The sequence below is a fragment of the Parambassis ranga genome, chromosome 13 (assembly GCF_900634625.1).
Source record: "Parambassis ranga chromosome 13, fParRan2.1, whole genome shotgun sequence".
Taxonomy (NCBI): domain Eukaryota; kingdom Metazoa; phylum Chordata; class Actinopteri; family Ambassidae; genus Parambassis; species Parambassis ranga.
Window position 1 is genome coordinate 11,137,186 of NC_041033.1, and position 24,366 is coordinate 11,161,551.

Sequence of the window (24,366 nt, forward strand, 5' to 3'; positions counted from 1 at the left end):
TTCTGTTTTAACCTTATCTTGATTTTATTGAAAGCACCTTGAAATCCCTTTTTTTGTAAATTAATAGAAAATGTATTAGGTTATATTTTCTCTTTTATCACTAATTCTGACATATTCTCTCTCGCTCTCTCTCTCTCTCTCTCCTCCCTGTGTTTACTTCAGATTGGCTACTGGAACGATATAGACAAACTTGTGTTGGTCCAGAATGAAAATGCTCTGTCCAATGACAGCTCAGCGATGGAGAATCGAACAGTTGTCGTGACAACCATCATGGTAATGTATTCTCTGATGGCTTTTATTCTCTCTCTCTTTCTCCATAGTTTTGGTTCTTCAGTAGCTACAATCAGTTTTTGTCAAATCCGTGGCCCAATTTCTTGCATTTACCTGACCTCTCATGTGGCAGCTTGAAAAAAAGAGAGGAAGTTTGGGTGTATTTGGAAAGAAAAATGTCTAACAGTCAGTGATGTCACAGTGGACACAGCCTTAATGTGATTAGACTGCCAGAGCCAGTGTGTTAATTTGAGGTAGGGAGCCCTACAGAAGTTTGCAGGACACATTTATGTGACGGCATTGCTACTTTTTGGCTCAGCTTGGTTTAATCTGGTCACCTTTTAGCTGTTCAGGGCTGGTTTTGACTGATTTTGCTGAATTGCTGATTTGATCATTTTAAGGTCTTCCACACTTGATGTTTTTTTTTGTAAATTTTATATATAGTAGTGTACAGGCTCTTTGTCAGACTCTCTGTCTGGTCAATCAGGTCTGTGCACCTTGCACCTTGCACCTTGAAGCATATTTTGGAGTAGAGTAGAGCTGCCACTGGGACACTACAGAAAAACACTGCAGTGCGCCCGTGCTTGCAATCAGCTCATATCAACTGTATCGCAGCCAGAATACAAAGCAGCTGCCTCCTGTTGCAGGGTAAAAGGTCAGAAATGATTAACCATTTATGAGCACTCTACCTGGCTCCGTCCAAATTCAATGGTGCTCCCTTGTGCACTTTAAGTGTGCACTTTAAGGAGTGTTGAGAGTCTCTCATTTGTAATATAGTTTTCAGCATACTGTATTTGTTTAAATTCTTTGTGCAACCACTGTAGATTCAGACTTCTTACTCTGGACACACACAAGTAACAGCAAAGAAAAGGTGTTACTTTATGTTTACACCCCCTTAGTGGCCTTTTAGGATGCATTCAGTGTCAGAAAGATGGAGGATCAGTTTCAAACAGAGCGTCATGTAGCACACTTTTGCTATCATGGAAGAGAAATCTTGTTGCAACTGAATGAGCCATGAGCAGAAGAGCACTCTCACAGGCACAGCCAGGAGGGAGTGGCACTTGTCCAGCTGGAAGATTACACTAATGTCTCATTAGTAGGCAAATCTAAAACTGACCTCAGATCACCATTTGGAAGTGACCTCTGTCCAGTCTCTTCTAATGGCTTTCACATAGACACTGCTCTGCAAGCACTTTAATTATTCCTCTTTATTCTACAAATAAGGAGAGAGGAGGGCTAATCGGTGGATTTGTGCACATCCTCTGCTTACATTTGATTTCACTTCACCCATCTGCAGCCTTTTTATGGTGGCCATCCCCTTCCTCTAAATGCAATCAGTCTAATTCAATTGGGCATGTAAAATGATGCAAGTGAAAGCAACTCAAAAGACTAATTTCAGCCCAGAGATAAAACAAGCCACAGATGCATGAGCTTCACTATTTTTGTTTCAAGGCACATTGCTTCATCTAGCAAAATCATAAATGTGACCAAAATATCTGCAGTTGTGCTTGCTGTGGTGCTCATGTAAATGCCTAGAAACATTCAAAGATGTGGATTTAATAGTGAGTGAAGGTCTGTAGTGCCTCCGGTGGCCAGAAGCAGAAGAAAACAGTCAGATTCGCAGATGCTGCTGTGCAGAATTTAGAAAAATGATCTCCGCTGGACTCAGAGCATCACCTGACAACTCCACCTTCAGACACACACTTCATCTGCTAATGTGGTAACACAGTCAGATGTGTTAAAGGGGAGATGACAAAATCATTTGGTGAACAACTGTAATTGTATCAATAAGATTATTGCTAGATTATATTACATTACATTCGTCACATTGTTTTTGTGTGGTTGTCAATAAGATTTATGAGAAAAGTGTGTTCTTTCTGTACTCCTCCCCATCCATGTCTGTCCCTATGTTCTCTGATTTTTTTTATCCCCCCTCTTTGTATTCCTGTTTCTCTTTAAATCATCTTTTCAACCCCCTTGTGTTTTGACCTTCATGCCCGCACTCCTCGCATATTTCTCTGTGGATGGTGACCTCAGTGGGCCTTGACTAACATTAGCTCAGCCACCTCCTCCTCTTTGCAGCCTCTGATGATGAGGAAGCCTCTGCTGCGACACTGACGCTGAGTCTGCAGACAGAAACACAGTCACCTGGAGAGACTGAGAACAGACTGAATCTCTCTGAAGCACCGTGCAAAGTCAAAAAGTTTTTTTGTTTCAAATTCTCCTGATCTCATATGGTTGTTTTATTTTGAAGTGGGTTTCCCTGCATAGAGAACAGATGAATGGAGATTCACGCTCTGAGCTTTTCCCTCAAAGGAAAAGCAACAAGAGCTCTGTGAGGGATGATGCTGCCACTGTCAAGGTTTGAGCACACACAAAAAACACTGGACTGTGGAAGAATGCTGTTATTTCTGAACCTTTACACCCTTTTTGAAGGCACCACTGTCACCAACAGCAGCGAAAAATCTATATATTTACATTGTTTATGTTTTTAAGAGAAAGCCTGGTAAGAGAGTGACAGGACTTTCTTATCATGCTGCATTTTGAGCCTTTTGATTTTCCTATCCCTCCATCTTCATCTTTTTGCTGTAAATCTTTTCTCTGCTGTAACATTTCTAAATCTCTAAATGGAGAGGACGTTCTTTTGGTTTTAAATAATACTGTGAATATTTGTCTTTCAACTCTAAAATGACAATTGAGTCAGGGTTGATTCCAGTGATATTAATGGTTTAGTATTTCTCTGGTAAAAATGCAGCTACGCACTCACCATAGGCAGACATACAAAACACGCTGACACCATCACAAACTACAAGTGAAAAGTCACAGATCCACCTACACAAACACTCATAAGCACAGGTGCTTCAATTTACACACACATGTGCAATTCACATTTTAAATCCACGCGGCCATTTATTTGGAACTGTGGCAACCATAGTGGACACGCAACAGAACGACAGACTACTGAGCATGCGCACTAGAGGTGCAGTGTCTGTTGGAGTAAACACAGCGCGAAAACACTAATGCACTCGAATGATCTGCAGAAAGTAAAGGTGATGTCTGAGGAGACAAAGAAAAGATAAATGGAGCGCGATATAGAAAGAGCTAGAACATGGATTATATCAGCCCGGCCAGAGCCTAAAGATGAGGAGGAATGCCCGACTGATGGCACTGCTACTGTTGGACCAGTGAGTAAAGTTGATTAGCTAAATGATAAAGCTAACATGCTAGTTAATTAGCGATAACGCTGAAGACATGTTTGAGCACACAGCTTTAGCTCCAAAGGAGATTTGCCAATGTAATTTGCAGCTAGTCAACAAATGTGCATGTAGAAAGTCTTTAGAACACTTCTTGAAAAAAAATTCCACCATCATCTGGACAAATTGACCAGGTGGGGGACCTTCTGACATTCTTTTTTGAGACCGAGCTGCTATATGAGAAAGTATAAATAAGTGTAAGTCGGTTTAACAGGCATCTTTTTAGCTGGCTGGGTTGTAACTCGGCTTTTTGGCGTATGAGTAGCAAGTCATGTTTTGCAACTGCCCGTTGTGTCAAATTATGTACCTGGTTGATTTAGTAAAAGCCTGACTGAGCTGACTGCTGACATGATAACTGCTGAATTTCCCTATTCCCTTTTTGACTAGATAGCTGGGAGATAAGAAACTGACTCACTGGCTAAATATGTGATGAGATAGATGATCATGCACTGTAATTGCAGTAATTGCTTAGTAAATGAACTGATTGACCAGCTCAGTGACTGAAACAGGCTGCGGCTGACCGACTGCCTGGCTTGGCTCTGTAGGCCGATCTGAATGGATGGCTCGCATGCTGATTAAATGTCTTGGTGGCCCGGCTTTTTTTTTTTCCTGTACTGCCCTGATTGAACGTCTGGATGGCGGGGTGAATGAATGACCGGACAGTTAGGTGGCTGTCCAGTTGGGCGTCTGTCTTTTTCTCTGGCTGGCTAACTGGCTTACATAGCAAGTCCTGTCTGCCTTTTTGGCTCCAGTGTGAAGTGTTTCATGTCTTATCAGCCCCAACCATTTGCTTCTACAAAGCTGTTCTCCCTCTTTCACCCACCCATTTTCCCTCTTTATGTCTGTCTTTTTAGCCCATCCCCTCGCTGGTTTGCTCTCTCCCTTTATCACCATATTTTTGTCATATTCTCTCCTTCTCTTAATCTCTCCTTCACACATTCCTTTTTATTCTTCCTATCTTCTATTCTCCCTGTAGCTATCTCTGTTTATTCTGATCTGCTCCTTCATCTTTCTGCTGTAGTTTCATGCATCTAATGCACCACATCCCTGTTTTTTTCCCATGCCCTCTCCCTCTTTTTTAATTTCCTTTCAATCTCCTGATCTTTGGTTTTATTTTTCCTCTCCTCTCTCCTTTAATTCCTCATCCTGCCCTGGCTCATGATGCTGCAAACATGGTGCTTTCTTCCTAGCAGTATACACATGTGTCTAACATCTGGTATAAACACACACTCACACACAGCATTGCCGTTACTACCTTCACACAGAGACAAAAGCGTCTGGAGCAAACTGATAACAAACCTTAAGGAGGCATTAAAGTGAAACAGTGCCACTGTTGGCGGCACTTCTGCTGATATGTGTGATAAATGTCTGTTATACTGAATTAATTTAACAAAGTAGCCTTTTCTGATGTCAAACACTTGACCTTGTGTCAGAGATTCTCAACACAAAATTAATAAACAATCTCCTTTTGAAACTTAATGATATAAGATGAATAATGAACCAAAAAGCACTTGTGTTTGCATTTTTTGAGGGACAGTCCCTATAAGACAATCTGTAGAACGCTATCAGCTTATCTGAATATGAGCTAGTCAATATAGTAATCAATACAAAGAACCTTGACTGTGCTCCAGAAAGCATCCATTATATTCCGACAATCTCTGTAAACAACAAGCATACAAACGTTAACCTGGCTGTGAAAAAGACACCTATATATAGTTTGACCTCTCTGTAGCTCCCACTTTTGGTGTTGTCTACAACCAGTTTACACCTAAAACAGCATTTTATGAGCTAAATAAAAAGTCTATATATATATATATATATATATATATATAAATAATTTGCAACAAATCAGATTTTTGCGACTGGTAATGTTTTCTACTCGAAAACCTCATCCGTATGTCAACTCAAGTTGGGTGAAATCTGATAACACATCTAATTTAGAAAAGCTTATAAATTTCATTTGCTTTGGATCAAATATGTCCTAATCTGCTGTTTCTTATTACAGCAGAGTTTAACTATAACTGTGTTTGTTTACAGTCTCTTGAAGTACATATTAGTTCTATTTTTGGTCTAAAGTATGGCTCATTAGCTAACCATAACATAAAGTTTGACCAAAATCTACATATCCTGCATTTTTACAGAGAGCTTCTTGATGTGTCTTGACTTTGAGCCATTAATAGTGGTTCTAGGATGTTTTTACATGAAAAGTCAGATTTAAGAGGAATGTAAAATCAGTTGTAAATAGGCCCTTAAAACAGCAGGTCAGATCTGTAAAGGTTAAAAAAACAGCCCATGGCAAAGCCTGGTAATTAACATATATTATATCTTATTTATGTAATCCGTTGCAAATAGTGATCATACATTCTCAGCTGGTCTGCTGTTTGCCTTCAGCCTTGTTGTGCTAAGCTAAGCTAACCATATCAGAGCTGCAGCTTCATAATTAACTCACAGATATCAATCTCGTGTAGCTTACATAAAATGGTTTCATGAATGGTATCTTCGTTGATATACATGAAAAGCTTTTTATTAAATTCACTGGAATCTGCCCTGTACTACTGTATGTTTAAAAAATTGATCACATCCATGGTTACAAAAATGTCATCATTCAGTATTATTAAAAATAACCTGAAATATTCCTTTTGTAGTCAATAGCAGGTCTACTTATTTTGTAGCCTAGAAGGTTTTTGAATACATTCATATTTATTTTTAAACACTGACTTAAAACTAAAGTATTTATGACAGCTATAAATAAAATAATACACTGATATTGTCCTGAAGACACCACATACACTAAGTTTCTGTCCTAATCCCTGCCACAGAGCAGTGGAGATGGCTCTGTTAATCTGTTTTGCTGTTCATTAACATTATGATTCATGTTGAGTCAATGGAATGAGTGCCCCAGGAACTGCTAATGTCTCTGTTAATGACGTTTTAGGAAGGCTGTTTTTGTAAGTTCTGACACTGAATACAAAAGGGAACATTTTTTGCATTTGATGATAATGATGTTGGTGGTGATAAAAATGCAAAGTATTTGACGAAAAATGTCACTCAGCATATATTGAGAAGTTTGTATGATTCATTTTTGGAAGAAATGTTCTTTTTTCACAAATCTTGTGTTAGGCGGGCATTTTGTTTATTTGTGTGTCTTTATGGAAATTTTACATATTGTTTATGTATTTGTTGCTGTTATCTTATGCACAAAGAAATGAGACATGTATTTGTTGAAGTCAAAATTAGACAGCTGCTAGAATGTAATTTTAAAATATGAGGAAGAGGATTTTAACAGGGGAGTGTTTTCAAATTAAATCAGAACATGGTAAATTATAGTGTAGCAGCATTTCCAGCTACCGAGTGAATGCTGACGGACCCAACAAATTCCTCATATTATGCTACATAGGCTATATCCTAGGTGGTGACCATTGAGGGTTAGATATATGTTATGAGTATAACGCCCTCCATGTTGCCACACATGCACTAAAAATAGTGTAAGTGTGGACAAACATGATAATTTATGAGGAAAGTGGGGTTGTCCTTAAACAAAGGTTTAACATGCAAAAATAGCAGTTTTGATGTTTATCAGCTATATTTGTGTTCAGTGTGTCAGAGTGCTAACTAACATTAAACACAATGAACAGCAGGAGCTCTCTGAAAGGCTTTGAGTTTTACAAAGTTTTACAGAAAGTGCGTTTACAGTGTGAATCATGTTATGTTTTCATCTGCTAAATGTCATGTAAGCCCACTGAATATCAGCTGAGAAGATTTTTTTTCTGTTAGTTAAAAACAAGTGCACAAGTGAATGGTTTCATTTCAAGCTCTTTGTTTACTGAAGAGAAAGAGGATCGATGCAGAAGTCCAACTTCTCTCTGCAGGTTTTGTTTGAATTATTCAGCCTTCACTGTAAGATTGTTTTAATCCCTCTGCCTGTTTGTTTCTGTGCTTTCAATGTAATTCAATTTCCTGGATTGAAGATTCTTCTACTGATTCTTCCCAGATCTGTGTCAGAGTGATTTTATTACTCATTTGACCCCCATTTAGAACATGTCAGTATAAAAATCCTCTTTGATTAAACTATACTTGTTTTCAGTGTAAATCCATTTCCTGAATTTAATCCGAAATGTTATCATTCTTTATTGTGCTGTATTATCTCCGTAAACTGTTTCATAGCTTGAGAGTGTTGGATGATATAAAAGCCTGTTTGATTAATTAGATGAGATTAGTCTTTGATTAAAAGGGGTTTGATAACATTTTAATAGGCTTGGTTTCAGTTGGATTACAGGGTGAGCAGCCTCAGGCATAATACTATAACTCACTGCTCCTGATAGATGCGTTGTCACTCAAAAGTCTGTGTGTGTGCATCTTTTCTTTATATCCTTGCCGCAGTAATGTGTTTGTGTGTGCCTGTCCTAATGCACCCACCATCTAACTAGACAACATTAAACACTCTCTTTGTTTTCGTCTAACTGCAAGCATAGAAATCATTCTGCCTCCAACACACTGTGAAAGCATTAGTTTTCTGCTTTTGTGTCCTCTCTGTCTAATTCTTTCACTCTTTGTTGCATTAGTGCTGCAGGTGAAGGTCTCTGTGGAGTGATGTAGACTTAGATGAAGGCATAAAACAAGACAGAAGACATGTGGAGCACACGATATAAAACATCTGGCTCACACAAAACCTTTTCTAAATTATCTGTGTACGTTGACCACGTTAAGCTGAAACAAAAATCCATTTGCCCACTTTTATAAATGTTGGGGGTACACATCGCTGGCATAGGCGAACAAAGACATTTTACTCAATTATTCACAGTAAATGAATGATCCTTTTCCGAACAATTAAGTGAAATTGGATCATTTTTCTACAGCCCGCCTGTTGATCTCTAACACTAGTTTTGTTTCATTCCGCTAATAAAACAATTGTCATGTTGTGTAATCTATGAATCGATTTATCAGGCACACCCCTAATATGTTATAAGATCTAAATTCAGCTTTCGTAATGCTTGATTTCTTTTGCAAATGTGAATGTTTTTTCTCAGTAACTTTTTGTTGTTTCCTCTTGATCGCTGATGTTCTTCCAAACAGTTGTCTTTCTCCCCTTATGCTGCTTCTGTAGGAGGGCCCCTATGTAATGCTGAAGAAGAACTGGGAGCTCTACGAAGGCAACGACCAGTATGAGGGATACTGCGTGGACTTGGCCTCGGAGATTGCCAAACACATCGGAATCAAGTACAAGATCTCCATTGTACCAGATGGGAAATATGGAGCCAGGGATCCAGAGACGAAGATTTGGAATGGGATGGTCGGGGAGCTTGTGTATGGGGTAAGGACAGAAAAACAATGATGTTTTACTGCTTCTAACCCTAACCCTTAATAACATATGGTGCAATTTGATGTACTCTAAATTCTGTCTTCTAAGCCAACAAAGAAAAACCTGTTATAAAACAAACAAAATTGTGTGACTATTTCATGTAATGGGGTGAGACTGGGTTGAAATCCCCCAATATTGCACATTATGGCACGTGAGGATTTGCATAGAGTCAGTACCAAAACTTGAATATTATAATCTCTGTAGAGGTCATACAAACTGCATCACACAACAGCTGAGAAATGCTCCAACTGCTTCTCCTCCGGTATCACTTGTCTCCAGCTCTGCGTCTTCTTAGCTTCCCACCGAGGCTGTGTCATCAAGGGTTCACTTATTTCCTGAGAATTTGCCAAGCTAGCTAATTACACCACGGACTCCCATGCACAGTCTGAGATCTCACATTGAACCCAAACTTTATCAGCATGCAGAAGACAATGTCAGTCATCAGTTTGAGGAAGAGTGAAAGTGGAGATGTTGCTGCAGATTTAATTACCCTCTACAATCTACAGTGGAAGGTGACACAGCAGAACCGCCGCTTTGACTAATGAGGTTTGATGTGCTCCAAACTCTCGCAGTCCGTTCTGATGCCTCTCCTGTCAATCTGCAGCACTTTGTCTCCCACGTCTCTTCACTGTGTACTTCTGCCTCCTGCTTTCTAGCTGTAATTTATTTCATCTTGTTGTTCCTCCTGCTGTGCGTTGGAGATGTTCAGGTCTTTGATATTCCTCTGCCCTCTCCTCCCTGTTTTCTTCCCAAATCACTTCTGACTTCCTTGTTTTTCTGTGGCTGTTTATTCTCCTTGCATTGTGACATCTTTGCTGAACAACTGCAGTTTGATATGCTGTTATTGTAGCTGTATTCAGTTACGACTTCAGACATTGTTTAGACACACGCAGCCATTCAGAAAGAGATAGTGTGCTGAATGAATGATGGTTTTGACTCTTTAGCAGATTGTGTGTGTGTGTGCTCAGGCATGAAAATGTGTGTAAGACCTTGTTGACTAATTTATATTCTGGATGTGTCACTTTCATGCCGGTGTACTGTATGAATTACTCTTCTGTCATTCTGGTTCCTTTCATCCCTTCTCTCTCCTGCCTCTCCTCTCACCTTGATACCAGTCCCCCCTTTGTGCTTCCTTTGCTTTGTTCATGGACACTTCTATTCACTTACCTGCTTTATATGAAGTCAATGTACATTAACTGCATTATAATATGACTGAGCTGAACTCTACACCCCGTGCCTCATCTTTGCAGAAAGCAGAAATTGCTGTAGCCCCGCTGACCATCACTCTGGTGAGAGAGGAGGTGATCGACTTCTCTAAGCCCTTCATGTCTCTGGGAATCTCCATCATGATCAAGAAGCCTCAGAAGTCTAAACCTGGCGTCTTCTCTTTCCTGGACCCACTGGCCTACGAGATCTGGATGTGCATAGTGTTCGCTTACATTGGAGTCAGTGTTGTGCTGTTTTTGGTGAGTGATTGTTATGGCTGTTATGACTTTAGGGCTGAAAGAACAGATTTTCTGTGCTGTGTTTTGATCTACATGACTGCCGTATTTTACTGTATATTTGAATATACAGTCCTACTGTTTGTTTTTTGTTTGTTTCCTGAAGGGACTACCATATTTTTGGCACTTCTGTACTTATTAAAGTATTTTACTTTTCAGAAGTTCTATTTATTTTTACTGTACATTAATCTACTGTATTGCTGTATTTTCATGGTACTACTGTATTTTACAGTATTTTCTTATTGTAACCTACAAAATCTATAGCGATTTCGGGTAAAATGTTGTTTTTTTTCTTGATGATGATCCTCCCTTTCCTCCCCCAACCTAAATGACACTTTTATGACACATTTGTGTCATGAAAGTGTCATGTTTTCTTTATAGTTCTTTTCCTCAGATTTCTTACTCTCTTTATTTGTGGCTTTTATCTTTTTTGTATCTTTTTAACACCTTTGATAAGCTGACATTGTCAAAAACTCTTCCAGTTTCCAGCCTTTTGATCCTCTGGTGTCTTTTAAAGAGCAGTGGGTTTCAGGCTCACATTCCACAAGACTGAGTTGTTAACAGCTATGTTAAATTGTAATTTTCTCTCCGTTTCACTTCAGTAATAGTTAAAATGTTCCATCATCTCAGCAAATGTTTGAAGTGATGTATGTATCAGAACTAACTATTAATATTCATAATCCATATATAATAACTGAAGTTAGTACATATGCTTTAATACAGGAGCAAATGTGTAGCTGCCAACACTTTTACTTGAGGGTTATGTACTTAAGATCTGATATTTTTCTTCCTTTGCCTGTGATTAAATGCCCACTATAATCATCCATATAACCACTGTAAGTCTTGTGAGATCCAACCAGACAAAAATTACAACATCTGTGTGGGTGTGCAGACTTTCAATATTTTTTTTAGTGATTATATTCTTTTATTCTCCTCTAACACCTTCTCCTCCTGTGCTGCCTCAGGTGAGTCGTTTCAGTCCATATGAGTGGCATGCAGAGGAACCAGAGGAGGGCACTACAGAGCAGGGCCCCACTGACCAACCTCCCAATGAGTTTGGCATCTTCAACTCCCTGTGGTTCTCACTGGGCGCCTTCATGCAACAAGGCTGCGACATCTCGCCACGGTAAGGAGGCTAAATGTTGTGTGTCAGAGACAAACAGAGTGCTTTAGTGCACATGTGTGCATCACACTGGGAGAGTAAGAGATACTATTAGTAAATATACTGTATACAGAATGTGTGTGTGTGTGTGTGCCGCTGGGAACTGTCTGTGTGTCAGTCTGTCTGTACTGTCAGAGTGGTGTACTTTAAGGCCGTGGTGATTCACACTGTTGACAATGTGAATCACCTCTATCTACACTTTGCTAGCTTCCACTGAACTGGACTGATACATCAAGACACTGTGTGCACTTAAGACACTTAGGTTGTGCCAGAAACCAAACAAACATGCAAACAAACATAAACATAAAAGCGAGAAGAAAACACCTGCACACAGTCCGCGGTCATGTCCATATGAGTCTGTTGGACGATTTAGGAGTTTGCTAGGTGTGTATGAATTTTTAATGCCCCACTGAAGAGGCCGAGTCCAGCTGTATTTTTAGAATATTTATAAGAATATGGCATTTTATTATTGATAACCTGAGAATGCAGTTTAGTGAAATATTCATAGTGGCATCCTCAAGACCTTTAGGGAGCAAATCTAAGGAGAGAAGGAGCAGCAGAGAGAGTTTCACACCATATGAACGACTGAAAAGTGATGAAGAAAGGAAAGGTGTGAGCAGTGGCCACTGAAAACTATGTGTGTGTATAAATGGAAACGGTGGAGATAGAGTGTCTTCATTCCCCCTAGTAATAGGCTTAATGTTAAAGATTTTTCTTAAGTAACAGGGTCAGGGGAAAAATACATAGCAGAATGGCTGATGCTACATTTGCCAAGCATCAAGCAACACGACTATATTGAAGCAACAGTGGTTCAGATCAATTGCTGTCTTGTGAGGATCAGCGGTTGCAGGTGTATTTAAGGTTTAGTGATAATAGTGAGAATCGATCTCATTGGCTACAAATGAACCTGTGATAGTTGTAAAAGACAGATGTTTCAGCCAATCATCTGCCAAGAAGTCTTCTTAGGAGGCTGTTATTTCAAAACATTTACAAAGATGATAAAGTATTTTAAACGGCAGCTTAAAAGACGGTTCTGTTAACGTAGTGTGTCTAGTTAAGGGAATATTATGAGTCAAATTCATCATTTATCATACTCTAATACTATATTTACACAATAACATACTGTAATGCTGCAACTAGAGAATCCCTAGCTTGAAACTGATTTTTTTTTTTCTCTCAAACTCTTCTTCTTTCTTTAGAACTCATTTATCCCTCCTCCCCACTGCATAACCATTAGTATTTCTCTCTTGAAGAAAGAACAAAAGTTTCTCATCAGCTGCCCAAACTTCTGCCTCTTCCTTCTCCTCCTCCTCAGCTTTTTTGCCCTTCTCTTTTGCTCTTTCATCCATCTCTTTCACGCTCTCTCCTCCTCTCTCTCATTTCTATTCTCGACACCTGTCGTCTCCCTCTTCTCCCCACTTTGCTCTGACTGACAGGCCAATTCTGGCTCCAACACACAAAATGGAAAACCACCAGCCTGCATACACACACTCAAAAGCACACAGACATACAAGGGGTGCACATGAATACACTGGCTTAGCTTGCACGTGTATGCAGAAAAAAAAACACCAGTGTGCAGTTTAAAAACACACACACATACATACCTCTGTCACTTGCGGGCCCTGTGCATAAGCTACAGCTGTCATAGTGATAATGTGATACTTAACATGAAGCCAGTGTTCATCGTATAAATCACTAGGCTTTGTCACTTCCAATACAGCACACCTCCTCTATGGGACAGGATTACTGCAGTCATAAATGCCAGATTATATTCTTACAATGAGAAATCTGTCACTTGTGTAGTTTCTCTGCTTCTGTTTCTTTCCATTTTATTGACCTGCCCTTGTTACGGAAGACAGGATGTTTCCATGCAAATTCCTAGCTGAGATGTCTTTCTCATAAAGAGAGCTCCAACAGTAATTATGTAAATTCAGAGTATTGTTCAAGGCTTCGCGTTTGTAGACCATACTGCTACAACTTGCACAACAGCTGTATTTGCACTCCCCAGCTGATCGTCGGGTAAATATTGTACAGATTTGGCCAGTTTGTTACCCCTGTTGTGTTCATCAGAGCTCTGGTGATGTGGATCTCTTTATTGTCAGAACATGTGCTCTGTGTTGAATGATTGTTTCCCGATGAGGCTGAGGAGGTCAGAGGTAGATTAACAGCATGCACCAATCTTATAGTTTTTATCTATTCGCTTTTACCTCAGTCACTGTCTTTGACTTGCAGAGTTTCAGCCAATGAAAACAGACACTCATCCACTTCTTTAAAAATATTGTACTTTTAAATAACACAAAAAATATATAACCATTAAATAACAGGTGGAAAAGATCTGGGGAACAGGCATCAAATGTGGCTCACAGGCTTCATATTGGTCTAAACTATGAGGTGAGAGACCACTTATTGATGTTGAGGTATATCCTGCGCTCTAGAAGAGATACTGCCTGCTTTTGAGCTTACATCAAATGCACATGGTTGGAAACCAGAAAATAAAAAAAACGTATGCAGGGCATTTTGTTTTCCTGCTTTGTGTGCAGTTTTCCAGTTGACACAGTGTGGTGCATATTCCTGATCCCTACACTGTATAGATGCACTTTGCTTCAACAAGTATTGTATGTGCACGTTGGGATGAAAAAATACAAAGCGACTGTAGTATTGTGCATACACAGAAAGTAAGGGGCAGTGGTCTGTGAATCATGAGGTCTCAACGAAGGGGAAATTTGTTGAATGGACTACAGTTGTTTCTTTTTTTCTTATCATAACAGCATATACACTCATCCATTTAATCTGTAACGCTCTGATCATTCTTTTGTTCTAACAAAGCATCTATTGCTTTACTGTGCATCACTACATCATGATCATTGTCACATCCGCCTGCACCCGGTGAGCCTCACCTTCATAGCCTTTAACCTGTAGCTGCTGGCTGTGGTAAAAAAGGATAAAGGAGGAGAGATGTGTTTGTCCACTAAAGGGACCAAAGAGGATTTATTTATGTGCTTAAAGGTAGGGTAGGAGATTTCATTCTGATGCACTTTTTGTTAAATAAGTGTAACTTCTCTTTACAATCCGATAGCAACTGATTAGTTTGGTAGTTTCGCTTTAAAACGAAGAATATTAATCATCTGTGGAAGCTATAAAAACATCAGCCAATCCTACGAGGCGCACCTGCGCGTAGAGTTGGCTGGTTGGCCGGAGATGGCCGTAGTCACAGACTGGTTGGGAGGCGTGGCTTCGGGGTGAGCTCAGAGAGAACGGGGAGTGTGTTTACTTTATAAATCTGGCTGACTCTCACTGAGTTTTCAAATTCCCCTACCCTACCTTTAAGTATCTTTTTTGCCCTTTTTTTCATTGAATACATCACTTAGTCCTCATCACAATAAAGCTGTTGAATCACATTAGTGATTCACATAAACTGACTTTCGTCACATACATGGTCATAGAGTTATTTAGACATTGGCTTCATTGAATAAAAAAAGGCCTGCCCACCAGGTTGACCAGGCTTTTTGCCATAAAAGCATGTGATGGATGAGCCTCTGTGACAAAGTGCTCTGCAGAAACAGTAGATCATGTCCTTTGAAAAGGAGACGTGCCATGCATATCATAGCGTTCATCATTTTTCTACCCCTTCAGTCCAGTTCTTTTAATCTCATATTGCCTTGTTCACCTTGGCAAGTAAGCACAATCAAAATGCTAACTTCAGTCACACCTGACAGCAGACAGACTGTAGCTGGACTATAGACAAGCATACAGTGTGATATCATATCTTTGACTGTACTTATACTGCAGCTCCTGTTTAACTGTGAAAAAAGTGATTTCATATGTATACAGTATGTTGTATATTATGACATCTATTAGCTGAGCAACAATAAACAACACAATGAAGTAATTAGTAAGTAATTACCCACAGTATGATTCCTTGCTGTGTGTACCTTTCTTGCTGTCTTTTCATAGGAGAACAAATCCACAGGGTCTCAATTAAAGCACTACAGAAGCACTTCTCAGTGTGTAGTGTTAATGTAGGCCAAAAAGGTAGGTGCAGTTTAACATAGAAATCTGGGTTAGTGGCGTTTTACCATTATGTGAAAAATTAAGTACAGCACATGGAAATTGTTGATCCTTTTTGAAATAATGAGTAACTACCCCCTTGGCCTATGAAGCTGTTTCCTTCCTGTTGCAGAAATAACTTCTTGTTTTGATTTTGCATAATCTGCCTGGATTGCTCTTTTTTCCAGTTTGGATTTAAGTTTCAGACAGATGGTCTGACATAATCTTCATGCACTCATTCAAATGATGCAGAATTCATCTTTGAATCAATGACTGCATGCTGCCCAACCCCAAACCATATCAGTAACACGGCCATGATTCACAGCTGGCTCCTGCTGAAAAGCTGTCTTTTGTCCACACCAAGCATTTCTGCTGTGGCAACTCTGGTTTTGATCATTTGTCAAGAGAACATTATTTCAAGAGGTCTTTATCCATATGTTCTTTGGCAACCTGTAGTTTTGTTCTGATGTTATTTTTGGATGGAAAGGCATTTTTCCTGGCACACCTTTTATGTTGGTCAAATTTGTCCAATCTATTTTTCATTTTATGCTTTAAAGCCAAACCTTGTAGACTGCAGTTCCTGTGATTAAATGTTTAGGATCTGGGAGAAATGTCTGCTTGTGTGCTGAATTTGGTCTACACCACCGATTTGTTTAATTTATTATTGAAATGATTGCAGAATGTCTCTTTGATTTGCAGTTTGGTTGGATTACATAACTCTTACTCATAGGTGCTGTGAGGATTAAATGTTAGCTTGTTAAAAAGCCAACAATGTTCATGGGATGCGCACAAAGGCAGCTTGTTTATGCATCAGTGGTCAAGTCAATTGCTTAAAAGTATTATACAAAATGGATTTGGTACAGCCAATGCCAAACGTTGTTTGTTGGAGTAAAATGATCTCATACGAGCTTAAATAAAAAGATGACGTGACATTAGTAGGAGATGTTAAGGAGGTGAACTAATAGCATCTACACCTCCTTATAAAAACTTGATTTACATGTGATGAGATATACATTTGCAGATAGACATCGGAGGATTTTTGCACATCCTTTTTCTTTTGCTGTCACCATAGAATGCTTTTTTTACCCTGGTTTTATCCTCACCCTCCTCCATCCTGCCACTTGTACAGTGCCTGACCAGTCAGCAGGGATCAGGGTATTGAGTTTGACATTTACTATGGAGTTGGGAATAAAGGGGGAGGCAGGAAGAGATTTTCTTACAGAATGGTTGAATGCCTTTCTGTTATATTGTATACGTTTCCTCATGAATGTGTGTGCTTGTCTGCTTTGTAGTCTATTTATAGTACATTTGTGTTGTTCATCTCCACTGCCTTGTATCATTTGTAGTCTTATTACCTTTATGTGTATCTGATGGTGTTATTGGTCCACGTGTTGTGCTGGTTGTTATACACTTTGAAAGTGTGTGTAGAGGGCTGTGTGTATTGTGTATTGAGCTGCCGTAGTAGCTCCATTGGTATTCAGTGTGGGTCCTTCTCTCAGTGCTGCAGTCATCACTGCAGTCTGGGAGACAGAGTACAACACACCCCCCTATTCAGCTCTCCCACTCTCTCTCTCCTCATCTATCTGTCTGTTGGTCTTGAGGACTTTTTGCTCTGTAATCATCACCTTTGTTAATTGATTCCATATTCAGAAATCACATGCAGGAGGAATTGCTTGCTCATTTATTTCGACACCTACACATTCTTTCTCTCACCAACTTGTGTTTCCTTCACCTTTCCGCTCAAGCACAAGGTAATGGCTGGCAGCAGACATGAACATATTTACACACCCGCGCACACATTGTCAGAGTGACCTTGATAAGGCACTTGCACCACCCACCTGTCATCTTTCAGCCCGGGCTTTTGGGCTTTTTTTGTTTTTTTAATGTTGGTGATTGGCCCGGTCGCAGCACAAATGATGGTGGTGCACAGATGGACATTTAATGAATAAATGTTAGAAAAGTGACTGCTTACTTTTCAGAAAGACAAAGCATGAGTGCAGATGAAGGAGAGAGAGGTAAACCGATCACCAGTGAATATCTCACAGGGATTGGATCTGGCTCTGTCAATGAGCATCTGAAATTACAGCTTACTTCTCTTGTGTATGTGTCTGTTGTGTGTGTGCTTGCTGAGGGTGCTTGTGTGTGTTTGAGTGTCATGTGTAAGTATTGAGCAATGGCTGTGGGTGTGTTGAATAGTTAATGGTAGCAACAGATCCAGCTAATGGCATGACTAACTAACTGCAGTGGGGAACTGCAGCTTAATTAATGATTAGTCTCAAGGTCACTGATCAGACTCCTGCCAAGCCGACTGTTGAATTTGAATTTTACAAGTAATCATTTATAGAAGATCTATTGAACATACTACTTATGTCATTATGTTCTTTCATTATACTTTTAATTATGTTCCTGCTGCACCTTTGATCTTTGAACTGTTAGTCAGATATGTTTCCGTTTGCCTTTGTGCCCTTTACTGTGGAGCCTTGCTGCCTCTTTCAATCAATTTGTCTATGTATAGATTTTAGACCTTGACACATTGTAAGAAAAAGATTTTTAAAACAAGCTAAATCAGATGAAAAAAAAACTGATGTAGAAAGCAACTGTATTCCTGAGTTTCTGGAACAGGATAAACAATAGAATGGAACAAATGGCAAACAACATGTATAGTCGTTTGGGAAATGAAGTAGGCACAAACCAAAAGGAAAGGTATATTGTCCCCGCTTGCTTTTGTTTGCAGCTGCTATTTTACGCACAAAAAATTAGGTTTATGAAAGGATGGGTTAAACAAGTTTTTTCTGCCAGTTGTTTGCCTGCAGTAGGGATGAGTCCACTGGGAATGAGTCCCATACCATTTTACGAATGCTCTTGATTGCATAGGACTGCAGGCGGCATTACATCTTCAAAACTCTTCACTACAACATGACAGACTATCATGTCTGTCACCGCCTTTTTGTGAAACATGTCTTTATCCTGGAAACTGTGTGGGTGGGGACAAATTAAAGGTATCTTTGACTGAGCATTAGTTTTGCAGCTAAGGTTGTCAGTGACTGATGAGTAAAACACGTGCAAGATAATATGGTGCATACTGTGCACATACACACAACGTAAAATTGCAATCACTTCAGAAAATACAGATGCATTGCATGAAACGACACAGAACGGTGTGTGTGTGTGTGTGTGTGTGTGAGAGAGAGAGATAGAGACTGTGAGTGTGTCTGCGAGAGAGAGAGGAACAGCATGCCATTAATCTTTCACACAGAGGATTGGGAAGGCAATCTGTTGGCTATCATAGATGATACATGACCTGCTATAGAATGATTCGCCTGTTGAATACCAACACACACATACACACACAAAACGACACACGTCATGTATAGAATCAAAGACGTCACTCTCACCAAAGGACAGCAAAATATATGTGCATACGTAAACATGCTCACGCACTGGTACATACACATGCATGCTTATACATTCATGCATGCTCTCATTTAAATCAAGCACCAAACATATTCTCTGACTTCGCTCCAGGGCCAGACATTACTTATTACTTGCCTTTCTCTTGTTATTTACGCATATCCACACACATACAAGTGTTGTGTATGTGTGTGGATTGCTGTCTGTTATGTGAACATTTTAGGTGTTCCGTCTCAGAATAAAAGCCACATACAGCATGGTTTACCCTCAGTGACATGCCCTGATCAGTAGTGTCACTTACCTTTTTGAATAAAACATTACGCAGACTCCCATGATAAAATGCTCCAATTTAAAGCAGAAGTAAACCTATACCGCTCTTTTAAAACCTCCTTTAACACCTAAGGACATGATAAACTCATCGACTTAAGAATAGATACCAATCTATAGGTTTCTGAAGAGTCATTTTTAGTCCCTATGGGAGGATCATTGCCACACTGGCAGCGTCTTGGTCTGCCTAGCTCCCAGTTAATCTAAATACAGCACTAGTGTAGCATAGGCGGCAGGGCTGCACTGCTTTCGCTGTGTCTTGGTACTTGCCTGTCACTCATAACCATCATTGCCCTTCACTGTGCAATATTTCAAGTCTTAATACAATTGAAAGGAGTAAGCTATATAAAACAGATCTCAAAAAAAGATGTGCTTATACCACAAAACTGTTTTTTTTTTGTACTAGACTCTACACATGTTTATTTCTGCTGTGATATTGGCCATTTTAACATGAAGGTCAATGGGGTATGGAGTCAGCCCCCAAAAGCCATTTCTCCGTAGTTTGAGATTCATTTTGATGTTGAGGGTGATTCATTCTGTACAACTTAAATGTAAATGTGCCTTTGTCCTAAATAAATTAGACTGCATGCATAAAACTGCACTGCATGCATTCCGCTGCTGCAGGTAAATTTATGCATCTCAGATTTTCATCCATCAAGAAAAAAACTGGAAGCAGCTAGTGTTGATAAATACAACACTTGCACATGCTAGAATGAGTGCTTTGCATTTTTAATGCAACAAAGGTCCATTTGAATTAATAGAATGAACAGATTAAAAAATACATCAAATTGTAATTTACTATAGTCTGTACCTTTGATCAGATATCACATGTTCACTCATGTGAAGTGAAAATGCAGCTCCCACTAATCAATGCATGTTTGTGTTCCCCGGTTCAACAGGTTCATCCTGTATGTGCTGCCACATTTTGGCACTTATTATAAGAGTCACTCCGTCAGGCCAGATTAAGATGTTGTCACACTTCATTTACCACTTATCCAATCAGATCACCTGTCCTCATTTAGCCTCTGTAGAATACCCCGTAGGACATATGAAAATTGGTTTCAAATATGTCATCTATTTTTCTTTCTTTATTATTTGCATTGTTTTTGAAATTCAGATTGTTTCAATCCTCCTAAAACTTTAATGTTTGTCTCCTAATAAGTGTAAAACAAAAGCTAACAGCTTTCTCAGGAGAATCCATCACAGCATACGCCAAAGTTCATTAATTCAGACGAACGGATCAATGCCTGAAGGACGAACACCATCAATTCATATTTGTGTGTGAGTGCGTGCGTGCATGTGTGAGGATTAAGAGGTGTGCTGTGTTTTGAACAGCAGCAAAATGCGGAGTTGCCCCTGAAAGGTGACAATTTATGCCGAGTCAGGCGTCAGTGCACCTCTCTGCACTCTTTTTTTCTCTCCGCAGCGCACACTGCTTAAAATTGAGCCACTCTCTAAAAATAGCTCACACATCACAGCTTTCATATCAGAGTGGTTTTATCATCAGTAAAAGACATATTGGGCCTGATTTTCTTTGCATTTAAGAAAATTATAAATGCATATATTTTGCTCTGTCCTGTGTAGGTTTTCAGGTCTCAACTATCATTCCAGTTCTGAGTTTTGAACTTAGCCATGTTCACAATTATTTCTTCCATCCATGTATTTTCTGAACTTGTCTTACAACAAAAGTCTAAAGTATGTGAAAAGTGAGTAAGAAGTGTAAACACTTAGTATTTTCACGACTATAAGGCGCACCTAAAAGTCTAAAATTTCAGCCCTGCGCCTTATAATACGGTGCGCCTTGTGTATGGGTTGAGTACCAGACACGGGACGTGGTGCGTAAACTACGTACGCTGGCAGCAATTCACCAATCAGCTGAACAGTACGTCATACGTACACTACGTACACTAGCAGCGATGAACCAATCAGATGGATACTACATAACACACAGGTTCAGCTGATTGGCGAATTGCTGCCAGCGTAGGTAGTGTACGCTGGCAGCAATTCACCAATCAGCTGAACGCTACGGTACTGGCGCAGCAACTTCCAGCGGATTACAGCTTCCGCGTTATGCAGTGACAACATTGCCAGCAAAAACATCCAGCCCAGCCACATCACCAACATGGATGAAGTCCACCTCACTTTCGACATCCCCGTGAACCAAACTGTGGAGAGAATGGGGACCAGCACGGTATCAATACGGACTGTAGTGGTGGACTGGATGGTAATGGACAGAAACTTCCGCCTATGGAAGAGGAAGACTCTGCCTAAAGAAATGTTTCCAGCAGGAGTCTTCGTTAAGGAGAAATGAGGAGATGAGGAGAAAATGGGAGAGTGGCTCAGGGAAGTTTATGTAAAGAGACCTTATGTTTTTTTTCACGTATCACCCTTGCTGCTGATCTGTGACTCCATGCGCACCCATCTCACCTCTGGAGTAAAAAAACCAGGTGAAGCAGACGAATTCGGAGCTTGCCGTTATCCCGGGAGGGTTAACAAAGAACTTCAACCGCTGGATATCGGAGTAAACAGGGCGTTTAAAGTTAAGCTACGAGCGGCGTGGGAGCGATGGATGGCAGACGGCGAGCACAGCTTTACCAAGACTGGGAGGCAGCGCTGGGCGAGTTACGCCAGTGTATGTGAGTGGATTGTGGACGCACGGACTCATGTTTCTGCATTGACTGTTGTTCGAGTTTTGTGAAAGCCGGTGTAATTTCAGAACAGCCAGCCGGCAACGACAGTGACACTGACAGCGATGAGAGGGAAGCTGGTATGCAAGCACTCGCACAGTTGTTTTATTCTGACACTGAAGATGAGGACTTTGATGGGTTTGCGGGAGAGGATTGATTAAAATGTGAGTCTATTGTACATAGCTGTAATAAATTTCGACTTAACTCTATGTTTTTGTCCCGTTACCTTTTTATTTACCGTACGTACTGGTATCTGGCGTCTTAGCGTCTCAGTGACTGTTGTCCGAGCTTTTGTGAAAGCCGGCATAATTTCAGAGCAATAATGAATTAGGAATCACTGTGGTGCAATTTATATCCAAATGGTCTTTATTTATTAATAAAGTGTAAAGATAAAGTTGGAATCACAACAGGCATTCAGCAGCAGCCACTGCTCTGCCCATAGAAACACACACGCTGTTTCTCTGTCGCTGCCACCGTCGAGCGAGAGGCTGCACCGGCTCCTCACTGATATCCAGCCGGTTTTTACTGAATTTATGTACTGGTATGTTTTAGCGTAACCTGCGCCTTATAGTACGGTGCGCCTTGTGTATGCGCTGAGGACAGAAATAGACCGTGTAACCGACACTGCGCCTTATAATGTGGTGCGCCTTATGGTCGTGAAAATAGTTACATTCCACCACTGACAGCAGCACATTTTGCCACCTCTTCCTGCCTTTCTCTCATTTTCTCTTAATAGGCTCACTCTGGCTCGCTCTCTTCCCCTTTAACTCAGTGCAAACAACTTCATGCAAGAAAACAAAATGAACTGCCACTTGCTCTGATGCTCCTGCTCACAATTAGTAGATAACGAAAGTAAACAGGCAGAAAAGGGAAAGGGCGAATGAGGCTGTGTGAGAGAGAGTAAGACAGAGGAGCGGCCAGATTGCAATCTGTTTCATGTAGCCTCTGTTATTGTTAGCGCTGAAATGGTTTTGGGCTTGAAAGACAATCACTTTGGCAGTGCTGTCAGTTTTACAGTCATGCACACAGCGGTGTTGAAAATGCTTAATGATACTAAAAGTCGGCATTGCATATATTTTATTGTAATTTATTGTAATTCTCTGTTTTCCTGTTTTGCCTGCTCATACCTACTCCCCTCCAAACTTCTTCCTTTCAACTCCCCACCTCTTCCTTCCTCGATCCCCTTGTCTCCCATTCTTCCCTGTAGGTCCCTGTCTGGACGCATAGTTGGAGGTGTGTGGTGGTTCTTCACGCTCATCATCATCTCCTCTTACACAGCCAACCTGGCTGCCTTCCTTACCGTGGAGAGGATGGTCTCACCTATAGAGAGTGCAGAGGACTTGGCCAAGCAGACAGAGATAGCCTACGGGACACTGGACTCAGGATCCACTAAGGAGTTCTTCAGGGTATGCACTCGATTCCCTCCATTCGTTTACATAAGTCTTTGAGAGGTTTCAGACTTTTATTGTGTTAAAAGTTAATTTGAGCTCAAGCTTCAGAAAAGCCAGAAAGTCTCAGATGACATGGAGGAAGGAGGTTGCAATGTTAAAACTCTTAATAATATTCAACCAGCTGTGTTACACAACTTTAATCTCAAAGTTTTAAGGATAATTTATGGAGAGGGAGAGGGGAGCATAAGCGATTGACTCATGTGGTTATTACAATGGAGAGAAAAAGTTACAAGATACCCTGTGGAGTTTTGCCTTCAACATACGCATCAACATCAATCCAGTCAGAGTATAATGGGGTATGGTTTCCATCTAGGGGAGACAAACAGTGGAATTCTGCAAGTGTCTAATGAGTGTGTAAACCGATTTACAATAGTCCAGGTGGGAGGATTGGAATGAGTGGATCCCTTTTTCTTTTCCTGAATTGATAGAGGCTTAAATGTTGGATGTGACACTAAGCTGAAACATCTGCCTTTAACCTTCCATCGTGTTAATGACTTACAGTTGTAGGCCTTCACTCTGCCCAGACTCACATAGGCAGTCAAGACACTGAGAGAGTGCCAAATATGATGATGTGGACCTTTGACCTTTAGGACATGTGATGCCATCAACTTATTTGTGTAAAATTCTTTCTTGATTAGTGCATGTAAATGCCCACAGTGTACCAACAGTTCAGTTGAACATTTGAAGAAATTACTCAAAGTTGTTCCTAAAAAAATCACATGATTTGAATGGACAGATAGACAACAAGATAGAGAAATAGAGAAAATATAGCTGTTTTGTGAAGCCACAGTGACCTTTGATGACCAAAACGTAATCAGTTCACTCCTGAGTGCAGGTAGCAGATTTACTGCAATCCTGTTGCATCTATTGTGTGATGATAAATATATCAGTAAAAT

General features: G+C 40.2%; 1 protein-coding gene across 1 annotated transcript in view; it reads left to right on the forward strand.

The window, feature by feature from the left end:
- Nucleotides 1–24,366, forward strand: part of gria4a (glutamate receptor, ionotropic, AMPA 4a) — an 84,775-nt gene that overhangs the window by 44,948 nt on the left and 15,461 nt on the right. Inside the window, exons 10-14 of the mRNA XM_028418866.1 lie at nucleotides 163–273; nucleotides 8,629–8,835; nucleotides 10,134–10,349; nucleotides 11,351–11,511; nucleotides 23,227–23,425. Of these exons, the coding sequence (XP_028274667.1) occupies nucleotides 163–273; nucleotides 8,629–8,835; nucleotides 10,134–10,349; nucleotides 11,351–11,511; nucleotides 23,227–23,425 (894 nt within the window). The remainder of the gene's footprint in view (nucleotides 1–162; nucleotides 274–8,628; nucleotides 8,836–10,133; nucleotides 10,350–11,350; nucleotides 11,512–23,226; nucleotides 23,426–24,366) is intronic.